The sequence below is a fragment of the Haliaeetus leucocephalus genome, unplaced genomic scaffold (genome assembly GCF_000737465.1).
Source record: "Haliaeetus leucocephalus isolate CR32 unplaced genomic scaffold, Haliaeetus_leucocephalus-4.0 Scaffold450, whole genome shotgun sequence".
In the NCBI taxonomy this organism is placed as follows: Eukaryota; Metazoa; Chordata; class Aves; order Accipitriformes; family Accipitridae; genus Haliaeetus; species Haliaeetus leucocephalus.
The window spans coordinates 15,575,094-15,592,842 of NW_010972886.1; the positions used below are offsets into that span (position 1 = coordinate 15,575,094).

Sequence of the window (17,749 nt, forward strand, 5' to 3'; positions counted from 1 at the left end):
TGTAACTAGGCATGCTTCAAAATTTTATCTCAGAAACATTTTAGAATTTATGTATTTATTCCCAAAGACCGAACATTTTCATAAAACCAACTGAAAGAGGAGCCCTTTTTCAGTGTCCTTGGGTGCACAGGTGCATGGAAAAACATAGCTTGTTAGGAGTATTTTATTTTATTCACTTCCTATTTTTAAGCCATTTATGTCAGACTGATTCCTATATTGTCTTCTGTTGGGTCCTTCTACTTTGCCTCACTGTCACTGGGGAGCAGGGAAGCCTTATTTTCTTTTTGAATTTGGGCCCTTCATAAAGGTCAGTTGCTTTCCAATATGCTGAAGCTACTATAGCCAAAGGAGGAGGGGAAAGAAAAAGTAAAAATTAACAATGATGTGTTTCAGTTGCCGCCTGATTTGTAGCGTAGTTCTTGGCATTGCTTATACTGGGGATCATCCCTGGCCCTGAGCACAGAAAGTGCAGCTATTGCAACAGATGTTTAGCTGAGGGAGCGGGATTTAACATCATCTTGCACCTGGGCATTGCTGTAGGTGACAGAAAATAAGCTAATTAACTTTTTTCCTTATTTTATTTTTTAATTAGCACAGACTTGTACAAGATGTCTTCTGGGAAGTTGTAATTTGCACTTATTGCTGATACTGGGGTTTAGTAGCCAAAAAAAGTCCCTTGTTTCTTTCCTTCCATCTGATGCTACATCTCTAAACCCGCAAGTCCTATCCCTGTTTGCATAACAGCAGACAATCTTCACACCTTCCAACCTTACTGCATAAATTCAAATGTTAATTTAGAACAACATGTTTTTATGTTTTATGACTGTGCATGTTGCCAGGAAGGCCCTTTGCAATTGAGCTTGTGAATCCTCGTAGAATACATTTTACTGCTGAGGAAATGAAGGGACTTCAGCAGGTAAATCATTTGCACCTCATGGAACTCATAAAACATGTGTTTCTTCTCTAACTGAGCAGTTTTACTAACTGATTCTTTCTTAAATATCACAGACAATTAATAACTCCTCAGACAAAATACAGGTTCGAGATTTACAGCTTGTCACCAGGTCAGTATTTATCATCTCTGGCAAGGGATTTCAAAGTGATGCTTTGGGAGTTTTGCAAGCATTCTTGCTCACAGCATTACATAATTATGCTTTTGTTATGTGAGTAATTAATTTCTTTTGTTTAGAGAGGCAATTGGTCGTATGAAGGAAGGTGAAGAGGAAAAGACAAAGACCTATAGTGCCTTAATATGGATAGATAAAGCAATACAGAAAGAAGATATTGCATTTCTAGATGATATCAAGGTATCTGTAGCTCTTTTTGCTAATTTGTATAGTACCTGTACTGGTGCCGTAGGGGAGAGTTTATATACATGCAGCCATGGACATATCTCTTTCTCTGTGGTTGGTTTTTTTTTTGATGAGGGTTCTTCTTGCTATAGGGACTTTCATACCTCCCTTCCCCCTTTTCACCCTTCCTTACTTCCTCACTGTCATGCTAGCAGTATAGCTGGCTGTTAGCCAAGGCAGCAAATTCTTGGTTGTAACGTCAACCTTCCAGTAGACCAAATAATAAAAAGTAGTGAATGGGAGAGGAGGAAATCTGGCACCCGCACCCCTTTATTTACTTTAGCTGGTGTTTTGTCTAAGTGAAAGGAGTGGAGAAGGTCTTCTGTTCTGCAAGCTCTAAAGCCATTCTTCCACAGCTGCAGCAATTAGGATTTTGAAATGTCTGTGAAAAATAATGCAAAGGGCCTTACAAAGTGCTCAATGTAAGAAGCACGCTGTGTTAATGAGAACTTTCTCCAAATGTTGGTCAAGGAGATACTGCTGATGGAGAAGTGTGTTCAGTTTTTGTTGTGTTGTACTATTTCCTATGGGCCTCGGCCAGAAAACGATTCTCAGAGCGAGTGCTTGAGCCATTACAGTTCAGGGAGATAACTGTTGCGAAGCTTTTTTTTTAGCATACCCACTCCCTGAAAAGTTGCCTTGCAAACTGCTGCATCTCATTTGGGAAAGGGCGTGGGGAATGAACTTTTAAAAAGACTGTTAAAAGATCTAATCTCATTTTGGTTTTTTTTCCCTCACTTTTATTTCTAGGGGGTTGGCTGTAGTTTAGACAAAGCATTTTGTGGGTGGGATTTTTTTTTTTCTTGTTTTTGATTGCCCTGAGGCTTTTAGTGAGCCTCTCAATCCTGGAGTCATTCCAGCAAAGGACTATGGAGAATTCAAGGTTATTCCTCTGTATTTGTGATTCCATTAGTTTGTGTTGATATGAGGCCTTTTCATTTAGCCTTTAAGGTGGCTGTCCTTTTTTCCTTTGATAAACATGGAAAAAATTAGTCTTGCCTCAAGAAGATTACTCAGCTACCATAATACAATATAAAAAAGATGTGATTGGTTAACAATACATATGACTCTTACAATATGTGCAGTATGTTGCACATTTCCTTCCTCATTTATTTTGTTATCTCTTGTAACAGGAATTAAAACTTGACCAGAAGACACCTCTCCGGGTTCTTCACAGAAGGCCTCTAGCTGTAAGATGTCGGATTATTCACACCATGAAATCTGAGTACATAGACGAGCATCATTTTCGCCTGCATCTGAAGACCCAAGCGGGAACGTATCCTTAGATGCCATTACACAATGCATTTATGAAACACCTTGCTGATTAGAGTAATTCGGGTAATGGGAAGTTCCCTGCTTTTATTGCTGGGGTGTTTCTAAATCCCTGCTCTTCAGCAGTCATATGTTGCTGTATATTGTTTGCTTTTATGTCAGAATTTTACATTCAGGCTTTCATTCAAAAATGCTACGTGTGTGTGTGTGTATTTTTGTGATGACTACTCTGATAGTTTTAAAGTATGTGATAGCTATAAAAATGTACTCGTTAAAGATACACTTAAGCCTTTTCTAATTTAACTGAAAACTTTTCACCTTGGAAAATAAGTTTTTCCATGATATTTAATGCACTGCAATGCATACTGTAGATGGCTGCTACTTACAAGTTAACAGTTTTGTCATAAAGTTACCACTCACTTTGGAATAAAACAGGAAATACAGGTCAACAGTACATTTTTTGGCATTGGAGTCAGAAGCCAAAAATTAAGAAGTCTTTTAAAGACGGATATAGGCTTAACAGGATGTTCAGTGCAAAATGGCTTAAGAGTAGAAAAAGACACTATTTTTGCTTTGAGATTTTTTACCATACTCTTTTCTTTTCCTTTTGATGACTTTGCAGTAAAACACACATTTCCTTAGCGAGTATTTCTAGCTACATTAAAGAATTTGTGCATGGAGACTTTGGAAGAACAAAGCCCAATATTGGCTCTCTACTGAACAGAACTGCCGACATTCTGGAGTTGGATGTAGAAGTAAGTTGTTTGCTATTTATCTTGCCTGGAAATTAGTAACGTAGTTGCATTTGTGAGATCCTTTCAGTGGAATTGCTCTAACTGAATCAACATTCCTTAACACAGCTAATAGAAAAATTGATGTTAATGCAAAAATAGTGGTTTGTACCATGCTGGCACATGTGACAGGCTTCCTCTGCTGAATTCATGTTGGGGAGGGATGGGAGGACATGCCATGAATTGATGACACTTATTATTAGCACCCAGTGGAACAGAGCTTAGCAATGTTACATGTACCACATCACTTATTTTCAAAACTGGGTTGGATGAAAAATCGGGAGAGATTTGACTTCCTCTTTCAATGCTGGTTCAAACATAGCAAGAAATTGTATCTGTTCACTTGCTGGAGTCAGATGAAAAAACAAAATTTGTTTTGGTTAAAAGAATGTATGTAGAGATATGGATTTAATATTTAACCTAGTGGTTTGGCAAGGTTTCTTTAAAACATGGGGTTTAATTTCAAGTAGCCAATGATTAGCATGCTTGTCCTCATGTATTTCTGGAAAGCTGCCCACGTGTTGTTACATTTTGCAGAACAGCCTCGCAGTTTTTTGCGTTATCTTTTGTAGGATAATACAGAAAGACAGCTGCAGAGGGCACTTCAGTTACTTCTGAAAACAGGAACACCTGACTTGGGGCTCAGGCTGATAAGCATCACTCTTACGGATAGGTGTCACTAGTTATTGGACATAACTATGAAAGATGCCATGGGACTTGAAAATGATTAGTCATCTTGCTAATAATGCATTTAAGCTCAGCCTAAGAGCCTAATCCTTTGATAAAGTTGTAGATTAGGCAAGGAGTAGGTATGATTAATGTAGGCAGTCTTGAAGCCAAGGCGTTTAACGTGCTGTGTGGCAATCCCTGTGTTGTGATTGCAAATGGTGATACTACGGTAGCGTAGGGTGTGCTGCTTTTGGAAGAGGGTGAACAACAAGTTTACGCCCAAAGGGAATCAGAGATGGCCTCAGGGAGGCTGGGGAAGAAAGACGTAATCCAAGTTGTAATTACGACATTTGCTTCTGATAAAGTGCCAGGCACATTCTGTCCCTTTTGACTAACAGTCAGGATTACTGTTAATGATGTTGCCTAGATAATTCATGTGCATAATGCTTGACAGCTTATTCTTTTAGTCTAGTTTTCCTTACTCAGGAGGCAGATTTAGGGACAGGTGATGGTTTTCTACTCGATCCTTGCCTGCACTGCCCAATACCTGAATATTTCTGTGGCATCAAGCAACAGGTTATTTGTTTTCACATCGTAACAGCCCATGTGTAGGATGGGTAGAAGATGGAGATGGTTCACGTTTCTAATTAACAGTTCTGGACTCTGTAAATACAACCCAACATCACATGATGCTGGGAAGTAGTAGTACAAGGAGTTGTGATTCTGCTTTATGAAGAAAGCCCAGCTCCCAGAAAGCTCTCTCCAGATACACATGGAGCCACCAGAACAAGGTGGCTGTTTCATGTCACTGTCCCCTGCTTGTCTTGTCCTCGTCTCTCATTTTAGTGTCCTTTATTTACTGTTCCTTTTCACTATTAGCCTATAGCTGACAAGCAGAGAGTTCTGATACCAAGTCTCTTTATATATCTGTAAAATACCCTGCTGATTTTGCCTTCCCCCCCACCCCCTCCTGCTCTTCTGGTCTCTTCTAGTCTGTTGATGTTGACTGGCCTCCAACCCTGGATAATTAACTTTTCAAGCTGGGACGAGGAAGAAGCAGCAACTCTGTCAGCAGCTGGTCACTGAACACTGTACAGTATTACAGCTTGGTTGCAAACTATTTCTGTTGAACATTTGGATCATGTTGATCTGCCAAAGGATGCTGTCACTTTAAATCAACTTTAAACACTCTGGAACAGGTAGTGTTCATTCAATCTCTAGCCTTATGTTAATTTCTTCTGTGCATGAAAAGATTTTGGTAAGCTAGTGTATTGATACAAAGTCTTTTTTAAAAAACAATTAAGAAAAAGATAAATGGTGTAACATGTACAAATGGTGTACTGAGCAAGTGCATCAAATATGCCTTCTGCAGTAGTTTTAAAATGTTTTAATTAAAAATAACCCTCCCTCAAGCCAGGTTTTTTTAACTCTCTTTATATTGAATGCTGCAGCTTTCATGTCTGGATGCAGGTAGCACTGAATTACCTGAAACCCAGTCCTAACTTTTTTTCTGAGCATTATTCATGCAGGAATACTTCCCAAAAGTCAGGGAGACTCTGAAACCAGTAGGATAGTGCCTGGAACGAGGCAGCACTCCACTCTCTGCTGACTGCTTTTTGGTCAGTGTCAGTTTTAGAGATGGGCAAATTTATCTCCCAGACAAAGTACTTCTCAAAGGGAAAAACAGCGTTCAGAGGAAAACTTTGCACTTAAAACCAAGTTTTTCTCATTTAAAAACATCAGCAATGCTTCCTAGAAACAACAGTTGAGGTACTTGAGGCCTCAACAGCTCTCTGGCCTGGTTACAGTCCTCTTCAGGCATAGGACTTCCCCAGTTGAGTCACCATATATAAAAAGATCGGGAACTCCTGGCAGTGATGCATGATGGAACTCTAAAGAAAAATAGGAATACCAAGAACCTCAAAGTGCAGGCAAATATAAAAACGTACCGAAGAATCTTGGTATAGAGAGAGACCAAGACAGAGATAAAGAGCTTTGGTTTAGTAGCATAATACATTTTTTTCTAGTGCCTAGCCTTGGATGGATGCCTGGAAGAATTGAACATTGCCTAGAAACTTGCCTGGAATAGGGAAGACTAGAGTTTTTCTCTGTGCTTATGTGATTTTTAAATCTTTCATACAAAGCACCACCTACATCTTCAGGAAAAGCCACTTCTATGCCTGTATCATGTTAATCCATTAGGAAGATGCTTGTGCTTACCTGAAGTACAGAAGAGTGTTAAACTATCAACAAGAAATTATGGTTTGGAATTGAAGGGCTCCTCATTAATTAACATTTGATAAGTAAAGAGGGTAATATTTGCTGAGACAAACCACTGTCTGGGGACAGACAGGATTACTGGGATGTCTTACCTTCAATTCAGTGGTGCCAGGACCTCGTAATAGGACAGCTGTATGATAACTTCAGCTGAAGGTTCAAAAAGGCATTAATAAATACATTTTCAAGGAGGTCTTAGAAACTGATGTTGGAAAAATAGTCTAAATATTATACACTCCGCCTGTGCTGGGCTGTCAAAACTTGTGTCTCATCATTTGTTTTCCTAATCCACTGTAGCATAAGTATGGTAGTAGTTCAGAAGCTCCTGTTTTTCTAACACAAAAATAATAGGAACATGAGTCAGACAGCACTATTTTTTTGTTTTTCATTTAAAGCTGTTATGAGCAACAGATTCCAGGAGTAGTTGTCTCAGATAGATAATAAGCTGTACCCAGAAAGGAAGTATTGTGAATGACGGAAAACATAAGAAACTGAATTCAGAAAACAAACAAAAGAGAATATCAGTCTCATATCTATGTGATTTCTTGAAACTCAAAGTGAGCTAAAATATGATTTATAAATTCCATAAACTACAGGGGAAAAAAATGTAAACAAGACTGCACTATGGGCACAACAGACATGAGAAGAGCTGTTCCAAGGGGGAAACAGAGCTCACAAGGCAGAAGCCGAAAGGGCTCCTGCTCCTGCTGTAGTGCAAGGACACTCGAGGCACTGCCATCCGCAGCTCTTTCTGCACTGTGCTGTACGTTAGCATGGTGACAGTGGAGAACATGTTAAAAATCAAAGTGCAGATAAACAAGGCTATAAAGATTACACTAAATGTGTGGAGTCTAATCTCTTCTCCATGCAGTGTAGAGAGGTCTGCCAAAAATTCCCAAATAGCTCATTTTTATGATAAATGTGAAGTACCCAAATGAGGGGAAAAAAAAGCTGATGATGCAAGTATCTCTACAGTTCTTTACACAGTTATTGTTCAGTGATCATGTGAAAATATGAAAATGAGAGATGTAATCTGTTTTTTTTGAACTTTGTTTAAAGTCTGCAATTTCTAATACAAAGTAAACACTTTGAACTATCATAATCTGTGATGAATATTGCAGCAATAATATTAACGTACTTTGGCCTTCATCTTATTTTTAAAAGGAAAATACCTACTTGTGAGTACTCAGATAGGATATTTTGTGAGAATTAAGATTTAATCTTGTTCATTAGGCATGTGTGAAAGAGGGAGGCATTTTCTAGCACATTATGTGAAAAATACTAAAAAATGAGGCCCAGTGTTCTTAGCACCATCCTTCTCTGCACTGGAAGGACTCAAAACAAAGCCGTTGTGTTTCTCCAAACAATTGGTCACCTATAATGCCCTCCCCTGCCCTGCCGCTACATTTTTTGCATCAGCTTAGCTGACCCTGGAGAAAGCTGTACCAGTAGCACAGCTCTAGCTGAGCATGAAAGCATCTGTCCGCTCTGCCTAACAGGTCAACTGCTCTGCCACAAAAAATTGCTGCGTGCAGATGAACCCTTACTGCACACATTGCGTTAGGTTTTGTAGTAGCCAACAGTAACGGTGAACAGAAAATACTCTAAAAAGCCCCAAGATAAGCAACCCATAACCTACCTTCTCCCATTTCTCTGGCTTTCCTGTGGTGAGGGATGTCATGAATCTGAGAGGGTTGCAGAAGCTGAGTACTTGGTATAACCAGTTTTTTAATTACCAAACCAACTTGTTTACAAAGGAAAACAGAACTTTGAAAATATTTAATTATACAGTAAAAACAAATTGTACTATAAAGAGCTTTCTATGAAGTAAAATGTTTACATTTAATATACTTAAAATTGAGAACTTCAAAAAAAAAAAAAGAAAATAAACAACACATTTCAATCTTTCTTTGTATTTCTTTGGTCTTTCTATTACTTAAGACTGCAGAGGAGCTATGCAAAAGTGAGGAAAAACTGCTTTAAATGTGGCAAGTCAATTCCTTGCATTGTATACCTGGAGCCAGGGGAAGCAGTTTTCCAAACTTCATATATTCTACACATTGTCTAAGGAGTGTATTCTGTCAAACCTGTGTAATTGGTGTAATGCATTACAGCAGCAGCACCTTATTGCTTTGAATGCAATGAATTACTGCAGTTAAGGAGTCATTCCTTTCCTATAAACCACGGTGGCTTTTTGGAGTTCCTTTTTGCTTCGTGTACAACTATATGTCTGAAGTGGCTTTTTTGATTTGGGGTTGTGTTTTTTGTTTTTTATTTATCAGCGTGCTTTTTTTATTGCTTCTTTCCATGGTGCAGTTTTATGTTACCGAACAGTAACAATTACAATCCTAAGCCTTATCTGCCATACAAAACAGCTGTATAACTTAAGAAATACTCATATATTTCTTGCTGTGTTGCTTCTTAAAAAATAATAATAATAATAAAATAGCAAAGCCCTATAATGCAGAGTAGAGTGTCTTACCTAGCCAGTTACATCCACGCGAGTTGTCACTGAACATCTCGCAACTCAGGCTAAGAATGAAGACTGGGAATCAGGTGGAAGGGAGGAAGTTCTGGTTTCTGATACAGAGTATAGAGGAGTGTTTTTAATTAGTACTGACTGAAATGGCCTTAAGTCGTTAATAGAGTGCATCTAGATGAGGCTGCACTAAGACTGCCTCTGGCTTTGCCCCAGAGCTTTCTTGTGAGGGGGTGGTGGGGAGACAGGATCTGAGCCGCCTTTTAAGCAGTCACTTGCATAGCAGGAAACTGCCAGGATACCTGAGGAAAGAATAGGTAGGTGCTCCGGCTCAACATATTTCTGCAGTTCAAAATAACATACATGTCACAGCTACACACACACACACACACACACAAAAACTTCCAGAGAAATAACAGTGTGCTCCATTCCTAAAGCAACAGGGGTTTGTCGTTTAAAATAGTGCACTTTGGATGAAGTGCAGAGAAGTCCTTACTTTCTGTTCATTCTTTTGTGCAGTGATTCATTTACAACAGAGCTGGACTATTTAAAAACTCAAACCTTCCGGTCTTTTAAAATATATCTAACAATGACATAGTCATTAAAAAAATTTGAGTAAATTTGCCTTCAAAGCAAATGGAGTGTGGTGAAAATGTGAAAAATCAATGCATGATCTGCTTTAGGATAAGAGTTATTTTATGCGTAAGAGGGTAAGAAACCTAAACCTTTCAAGTAAGTTGAGTAAAACTTTAACATTGTTAGGTGAGTCTGAACTAGAGTGCCCACGTGCAGGTTTTTTTCCTAATTTCTGTCCTATCAAAATTTAAATTTAATTTCCATTGCAAAACCGGTTATTTTTCAAACGATTTTAACCCTGTGAAGTATTTGACATTTTAACTCTTGTGAAGATGCCAGCTTTTACAGTCCCCAAAGGTAAGAAAGATTTAAGTGTTAACAGTTCCCTTTTCCAACAGCGTAAAAATATGCATACAAAGTACTTTTAGGGTACAGAATCCCAAACCCTACTCCCACCTCTCTTCTTTACGGGCACCAGTCTTTGGGCTGTAATAGATAACCTCAAGTTATATCATGAAACCTGCGTAGTAACATTCTGAAAGAGAAAGCAGGGATTCCAGAAGGGTAAGTTACTCCTCTTCACGCAGCTAGCCATCTGAAAAGGTCTACGTACCTGCTTCCAGCCCGACACTGCTGGCTCAATGGTTATAGCTTTGTAATATGTTATCAAATTGGAAAGACTGATAAAGCTCATCAGTGTGGACACCGTCGGTGTCATAGTACTGGTTATCTGCAATGCTATTCTGATGGTTTGGGATCGGGTTGGTGGATAGTCTCGATTCGCTTAAAACTTCTTGGTCTATAAAACTGTAAACTGCTGGATCAGCTAAGTTAGACTGTGAATTAAAAGGCGTACTGCCCGGGGCTGCTACAGGCGGGCAAGCTGGAGGCACCTGATGGAGCTGCTGCCTGTGATTGCTTGCATTTAACACTGGGTTATACTTTTCAAAGTTTACACTAGTGCAGTTCATGTCGTCGGTCTCCATGTTGACGATGCTGGCTGTGGAGATGCTGGCGGGGTGAGCCTGGTGCACGATGCTGTTACTAGAAACACTCTGCATGTCTGCAGTTGACACCACCACTGCTCCCATCCCATTTGTGCTGCCGAAATTCCGGTAGAAGCCTGAATCCTTCTCATCAGGCCAGTTCAGGGAGTTGTCATGGAAAGCTGGGAGAGAGCTGCTGCCCTGAGCAGCAGCCTGAGGCACATCTGCTGCAAAGCTGTTCTGTGGGTGCGCGTTAAGCAGGCTGCCGGCTGAAGAGGGGGTGCCGTACAGCTGCTGCCAGCACGAGGAGAGCGTGTCTTGCTTCCCTGGCCCCACCTGCGCAGGCGGATGGGGAATCTGGTTGCAGACAGGGTAGATCTGACTAGTGTTGGCCAGGGTTCCTAGCCCCGGCATCATCATTGCAGATGAAAACATGTTTGGTTCTATGGAAAGGAAAGACGTAACTGCATTTTAATGCCATTTTTTGTATTTTTTAAAATCAGAAACGGTAAAAAGCAAAGCAAAACCAGTGCTATCTTAGTGAGATTATATGTGCATTTGCACTTTCACACTTGCTTAACTGCTCTCCAGGGTGGACCCCAGATTTCTGGACAGCAGCAAGACAGCTATCCAACGCACCCCTCTATGGCAAATGCTGAAGGTGACAGCTACATTTAAGTAAAGAACTGATGGTTTTAGTTTGTATAGTCAAAAGTACCAGTATCTTACAGGAAGAAACCTTCAAGAGAATATTAGAATTTCAAGCAAAGAGGAGGGAAGAAGGAAGGCCAGCAACTGAGTGGATGTTTGAAGGGCTGCGTATCTGAACACAGAGAAGATCAGTAGTTATCTAACTTAAGGCTGAAAGCTAGCAATGCTTCAAGGTGAAGAAGGTGTAGCCCCCCTCTGTGCAAAGGGGAAGTTGCAGCAGGGCTGAGGCTTTGAGAAGAATCTGGAGGAGGGAAAGTAAGGGACAGGTACTACTGCTGCCTTGGGAACTTCAGTGCCCCCCTGAAAAAGCTCCAGCCCTTCCCCACAGCAGTCGGACACCATTTCAAACCACTGTTGGACTGCAAGCAAAAACCTACCTTTCTTGATGAGCTTCCCTTCAGGAGTGACAGTGGGGAACGGAGCTACTTTGGGCCTCTCTGTCGCATTTGACCCTGCAATGGAAGAAAGCATGAGCCTACACTACATGTTTGCTTTTATATAAAATAGCTCCATCCAAATGTAAGTTCACTCCAACAAGAGAAAGACAAATATTTTCCTTACCACAGTCCTGTATGAGCTTTTGCCAAGCCAACGTTGACCTTTGCCTTTTTGCTTTGTTGCCATATGGATCTACAGAGAAAGGAGTGGAAGGGAAAAGCGTTACGTTTCTCTTTGATATAATTAGTAAAGGAACTTTCTAAAACTTACAGTAGTGGCACCTAATTGTAGTCAAGATATATTTAAAGAAAAATACTTAAGACATGATTGCACTAACAAACCAAGACAGTGTTATTAACTGTGATTTCTTGGTATTTTCATTGAAAGAGGGACCAAACTGACCATTTTTACTTTTAAAAACCAAAGATCTACTTTGTAGAAGTAGTGTTTTAGAATTTTTACTAATTAAGCTACTGTTTATTATTAACACGAGTTCTGCACTGATAGTGGCTTTTCAGAAACTCGGGTAATTGGAACCATACCCTTTTCATCTGGTAGGTATCTGAAATCCATAGGTTCACTGACTTCCTGGTCTGAAGGTCTTCGCAGCTGCATCTTCACCGTGACGGGCTCAGTGATGTCTTTGAGAAACGGTGGCGTTCTGAACACAATTGCAACTTGACGGTGAACGTCAGCTTGTGAGAAGGAACCTTTGGCCTCCCAGTTGTCCAAGACAAATCTGACTTCTATATCATCTAATCCATTAGAAACAGAAGATGCTTGTTAAGCTGAAGAAGAAAACTGCAAACTTGCAGCAGAAGGAAGGGAGAAGAGGAACAAAGAAAGGAGTCTGACTCAGAATTCAGATGAAAAGTAAATGGCTCAACTTTAAAGGCACTGAGTATCTTTCAGAGGTGCTGAGAGCCCTTGAACCTGAAAGCTGTTCTGCCCAGCTATAAAACCGGACCACTTACACGGCAGTGTGGTGAAGGGCTTCAGTTCCCCAGCTAGAAAGTGGTAGTGTCAGCCATTTGGAACAAAAGCAGGGGAAGGAAAAAAAAAAAAAAAAAACAAAAATAAAACCCCAAAAACCTAGTCAAGATTACCTTTCTGAACTTTGTCACACAGTAGAAATATTTCATCTCCTCCTTTTACACTTCCACAGTTCTTGTTCACACGACAAATTCTTAATTCTGCTGTGTTGGGAGCTCCTGGAAACAAACGGGCAAATTTGATGAAAGAATTACTGTAACTTTGTCGCTATTGAAGGTGAGGTGCTGGGAGTTAAGGCATATGAAGGGAAGGCAACAGCTGGAGGAGTGTGACACCCCAAAATCCACACAAAACAAGTTGCTCTATACAGGAAATTCAGAAGCAGGGCTTGATGTTCCATGATCCTACAGCTCTCGGCCGCTCATCTCCAGTGCAGCTGTGCCACTCACTCCCTAACTATTCTAGAGCAGTCTCAAAATACTTCCCCGAATGACGTGATTGTGCTCAGCCCTGCTGCCCTTCAAGCTGTAGAATTCAAAGCAGTTCTCTGAGTGACTGATTAGCCGTTACAGTCATACTTCTCTGGAAAAAGCTGGGCTAGCAAGTTAAGAAAATTCCCCTCTCTGAGTATCTGGTTATAGTTTTATTCAGAGACATACTTGGCCATCAAGCCTCTCCTCTGGTACCCTCTCTAGGTGTTTGAGAACAGGTCTAGGAGCCTAACTTTTATAGCAGGTTTCATCCAAAACCACTCAAATTTCAACTCCAGACTGTGGCTGTACACGGACAAGTGCTCATGATAGTTGTGGATGGAGAGCTACCCCATGCACAGTCTCTGGTAGCGTTGTATGTCACGGTAAATTAACCACCACCCAACTTTGCATGCCACATCCAAACAGCCTGATGGTGAAGGGGGACTCATGCGGGATGGAGACAAGCAGTGCCTGACGGTGTCTGGCCCCGTTCAGTAGCAGCAGCTTTCCAGCAGGGTAAATATGGACAGGAGACTAGTGCAAGAAAGAACAGCCTCCTCGGAGCTTCCTGGGCTATGTTACAGTTTCTTTAAAAGGGCACTAATGTCACAATATAGTAATTCAGAGGTAACAAAGAACTAACAAAAAAAAAAAAAGCCAGAATGGAAGAACTCTCTCTAGAATTTCAAGTTCACCCCCTGTGCCTATATGCTGTGTTGATACTTTTAAGTAAGCCCATACCAATTTTATGACCCTGTCTTCACTTAACATACAAAGTAACTGATGATCATTTCTCTGCTACTGGCTGTGACCATATTCATAGTTTACTGCCCTTTCTTCCACCCCTCCAGTCAACAGAACAAAACTAGGCCATGCCATGAAGTTTTCGTCTTGTTACGTCAAGACATAAGACGCCAAGACATCAACTCCAAACGTATTCACCTGGGAGGATCCGGCTGGTGCTGCTTTGCGACCCAGAAACCGATCCTCCTACCACCACAGCAACATGAGGCACCACCACGGGCTCCCTGTTCCAGGCACAGCGATGAAATACAAAGTCGAAGCTCATGGCGTCACCCTCAAAAAAAAAAAAAATCTACTTCGGACTCTCAGTTTGAGTCAATTCTTGCCTGATCTTTCATGGTACTCTACAGGTATGCTGTAGCACAACACAGACTACACTTAAAACAGAGCTCTTGGTAACCTCAGACCAGATCCTAATTACGTAGTTACTATCTGCAGCTATTACTATTATTATTAGGAGAAGTGGGTGCTACAGCCTCATTTACTACATGACACATGCCACTTCATTTGCTGAATGAATCAGAAACTGTGAAGGGAGGGGAAACAAAACAAACCCAGAAATGGCACAGGATCATATGATTGACAGCGTCATTGTGCGTTTTTCACAGTAAGGGTAAATTGAGAATTGCAAGAAGCAGCCTAATTTTACCTTTGTTTCACTTCTGTATGCTTGAATACCACTTGATGTCCTTTTAACAGGTTTTTGGGAAGGTCTCCTAGGCTGGAGGTTGTCGTCTTTTATTTTAAGGGGAGTTTAGACAGGAGGATAAAGGAAAGAAACACAAATGCACGCAGATGTGGATGCACCACTCTCTGCTGTCAGCCCCGGTGCCGGGCAGGAACACAGAGTTCAGCGCCAGCCTCAGAGAGAGATATTCTGTGGCCTCTGTCACGCCATGCCACTTCCCATCTCTCTTCCCCTGTGCACGCCCTTGCCTCCCCATCGCCGTGACTCCTGCCCAATTCCTGTTCCTTGCTCCCCAAAAGCACGTCCCTGGTAACAAATCCCTAGAAAAACGAGTTTCTCCCCAAAACCCACATCATTTGAACAAGGGCAGAACAACATGTCCTCCCTAACCTCATTTCTCAGAATCGGTAAGCTGCTTTATCTGACTTTTCCCAAGAGTTTTCAGCGTGGTAAGATACGCAGTTTGGGAAATTTCTGCTCAAAACCAGTTAACATTAACGTTATAAGCAACTGAAAATAGAAGCTGCCTGTAATACTGAATTCTATAAATTTGCAGTCTCTGCTAATGTGATTGCCTCCATATTATGTTCATATTATTCTTATGTATCTCTACTATCCAAAGCAGGTGGAGACTACAAGGTATTAGAAAGTGAAGAAAATACTACATTTAAAGTATGCAAGCTGATTCTCAGAAAAGCTCTGAACACCTTTTTGCTCCTGGTCTAAACAGATCTGCGAAAGCTTGAACTCTAACTACCTACAAGCCCATTGTACCATACAATTTTATATTTCATCTAAAGTTATAACCTGACCTTACCCAGTTCTGTATAACAGAGCAGGTTTAAAAAGGCTAACATTTTAAAAAGAAATTCAGATCTGAAACTGCTGTTCCAGACAAGAGCAGCATAATTTTTATGATTTGTGGTTGCAGTTATGCGCTTTTATTTACACCGCTGCTACGTTACACGGAGGATTTTAGATACCTATAGTGTATCAGCAGCTGCCCACATACACCCACACTAAAAAACCAAGCTTCCCCCACCACACAGCCATCTGTCATTTCAGCAGCTTAGCAAAGACTGACGTCAATCAACGTAGACGAGTAATCATGATTTGGCACATTTGTAAATGGCATCTGAGACATCGCTGCAAATCTTGTACATCAATTTTATCTCAACCCTAATTACTTTAGTACTACAAGGGTTCTCAATAACACAATGCACACAGTTCCAACTTCTAGATAATTCTAGAAGAGACTCTAAAAATACCAAAACCACCTGGGTTCATGTTAAACATTTTCATAATGGCAATGCCCACATCAACACAATTTTAACATTGACTTGATAGTTTCTGCTAAAATAGTGTCCCTTGACCTTAAATAGTTAGCATGGAAGTACTTTCACTGCAGAAATAAAAGCCACTGCCAAAAAGCTTCCAGTTACTAGAAGCTCTTCTGCTATTCTTCTCCAGGAGTAAAGTCCAGCACATGTTGAGGGCTAAAATCCTCAACTGCAGTGACCTGCCAAAGCCACACAGAAGTCCAGGTTTGTGGAAAGAAGAAGGGGTGTTTCACGTACGTCTGCACCCTCCCAGAGCATGATCAGACATTCTCCCGCTACCTACCCATACACTGAAAGTAGCAACCAACCGGGATACAAAAGGGATATATAAAAGCATTAAGACAGTTTCCCACTGGGATAAATCTCCCTCTCGAGTCCTGTTCCAGAGCTCTCGCAAGGCAAAGGCAAGACTCCTCACAGGTACAAACAGGCTTTACAGGACATCCCTGGAAAACAGATCAGTCTTACAGCAGCCATCCATCTCGCTACTATTTAATCGCTTGGCACGTCAGGAGCAGGCCTTTCCTTGCAGTCATTACTGTGATATGTGAACAAGGGCTGAGAAAGCATCCATGCGCGAGCCCGTGGGTGCAACAGACAATTCTTACTCTGGTGGGCCAACACTTCACCCTGGGATCATGTTCCGAGCATTTGCTCACTGACTTGCCATGTGTTAGACATGCGTCTAGCAGTCCCAAGCCACAGAAGTGACCCAGAAGACTGGCGCGGACCTCAGAAACTGGCCTGGCATTTTTCTTCCCAAGCAAAAGAGAAAAGGAAAAAAAAATACACACATTTGACTGGGTTGGTACTTACTGTTGTCATAGATCGGGTTGGAAATCAAAGGAGGAAGAGCTAACGTGTAGTTGCCATGTTCGTCGGGAAGGAAAGCTTGGAAGCAGAGGCGGACGACGTTGAGATCATACTCATCGATGTTGTGCAGCTGTTCTTCAGGCACTGAACAGCAGAAGGAAAGAGAAGACTAAGGATTAGTCATCAAAATCAGCAGTAATTCTTTAACAAACTGGGGATGAACGTCCACCGGTAGAAGAGATGGTGTTGCCAAGGCAGACGAAATGTGCCCGTAGTCCCTGCTAGCTTTACAGGGACTGCATGAATAATTCCTTGTACACGACAAATGATACAGAAGCCTTGCAATGCTTTCCCTTCATCAAATAAGGCTAAACTGTCCTAATTCTCCAGTTGCTTCTTGTGTCTGGTTTCCTCAGCTTGCCTTCCAGACCAGTTTCATGTATCTGTAGTTTAAAAGTCACTCCTTGGATGTGTATCTCTTTTTTGCACATGATAAAAATCTATAAAATGAATGCCGCTGCTGAAGAGAAATACTTCAGTACAGAGAAGTCCTAGGACCTAGCTGAAGATTTTTCTGCAACAGTGAGAGACTTCTCCTACGCGGTATTATCATTATTTTCCTCTAGAAACCGAGACAGAAAAATAATCAGAAGGCAGTTCTTTGGCAAGAATGAAGCCGAAACAACACAAACCATCAACATCTGTGTCACTTCTGTACCTTTAAGAATAGTGATTAGTGGTGTCATTACGATATAACTTTGTGATAAAACAAGCAAACCCTTGCTGGAAAGGGTCTGATTCCTTACATATTCCTCCCAGTGTAAAACATGGTAATGCATAACTCAAGCTCAGCATTTCAGTTTTGTTCACTCTTTCAGTTGCTTTAATTTCAAGACATAGGACCTGGGATGTCATTACTGAACATTTCATGTACTCCTAGCTTAATGGGCGATGCTGGGAAAAGCAGCCCTCTCTGAATTCGATGCTCTCCTTTAAGGTCTGACACGAAACGATTAAATTGACATTCAATGCTAGCAAAATAAGAAACTGATTTAATTTCACTTAAGTAGAAGTACTGATAATTAAA

The 17,749-nt window shown here is 40.9% G+C and overlaps 2 protein-coding genes across 4 annotated transcripts in view; one reads left to right on the forward strand and one right to left on the reverse strand.

Moving 5' to 3' along the window:
• Positions 1 to 7,652, forward strand: part of PUS10 (pseudouridylate synthase 10) — a 35,366-nt gene extending 27,714 nt beyond the window's left edge. For 2 of the 3 annotated variants that reach the window (XM_010574839.1, XM_010574840.1), the window contains 6 exons: positions 840 to 916; positions 1,009 to 1,064; positions 1,190 to 1,307; positions 2,486 to 2,628; positions 3,280 to 3,379; positions 5,077 to 7,652. In XM_010574839.1, the coding sequence (XP_010573141.1) occupies positions 840 to 916; positions 1,009 to 1,064; positions 1,190 to 1,307; positions 2,486 to 2,628; positions 3,280 to 3,379; positions 5,077 to 5,115 (533 nt within the window). In that variant the 3' untranslated portion in view covers positions 5,116 to 7,652. The remainder of the gene's footprint in view (positions 1 to 839; positions 917 to 1,008; positions 1,065 to 1,189; positions 1,308 to 2,485; positions 2,629 to 3,279; positions 3,380 to 5,076) is intronic. The other variant, XR_774834.1, reaches the window with a different exon arrangement.
• A 2,114-nt stretch (positions 7,653 to 9,766) lies between these two features.
• The window catches only part of REL (v-rel avian reticuloendotheliosis viral oncogene homolog), a 32,072-nt gene continuing 24,089 nt past the window's right edge, over positions 9,767 to 17,749 (reverse strand). Inside the window, exons 5-10 of the mRNA XM_010574841.1 lie at positions 16,666 to 16,806; positions 12,658 to 12,762; positions 12,094 to 12,306; positions 11,675 to 11,743; positions 11,491 to 11,565; positions 9,767 to 10,845 (exon numbers count right to left, since the gene is read on the reverse strand). Of these exons, the coding sequence (XP_010573143.1) occupies positions 10,055 to 10,845; positions 11,491 to 11,565; positions 11,675 to 11,743; positions 12,094 to 12,306; positions 12,658 to 12,762; positions 16,666 to 16,806 (1,394 nt within the window). The 3' untranslated portion in view covers positions 9,767 to 10,054. The remainder of the gene's footprint in view (positions 10,846 to 11,490; positions 11,566 to 11,674; positions 11,744 to 12,093; positions 12,307 to 12,657; positions 12,763 to 16,665; positions 16,807 to 17,749) is intronic.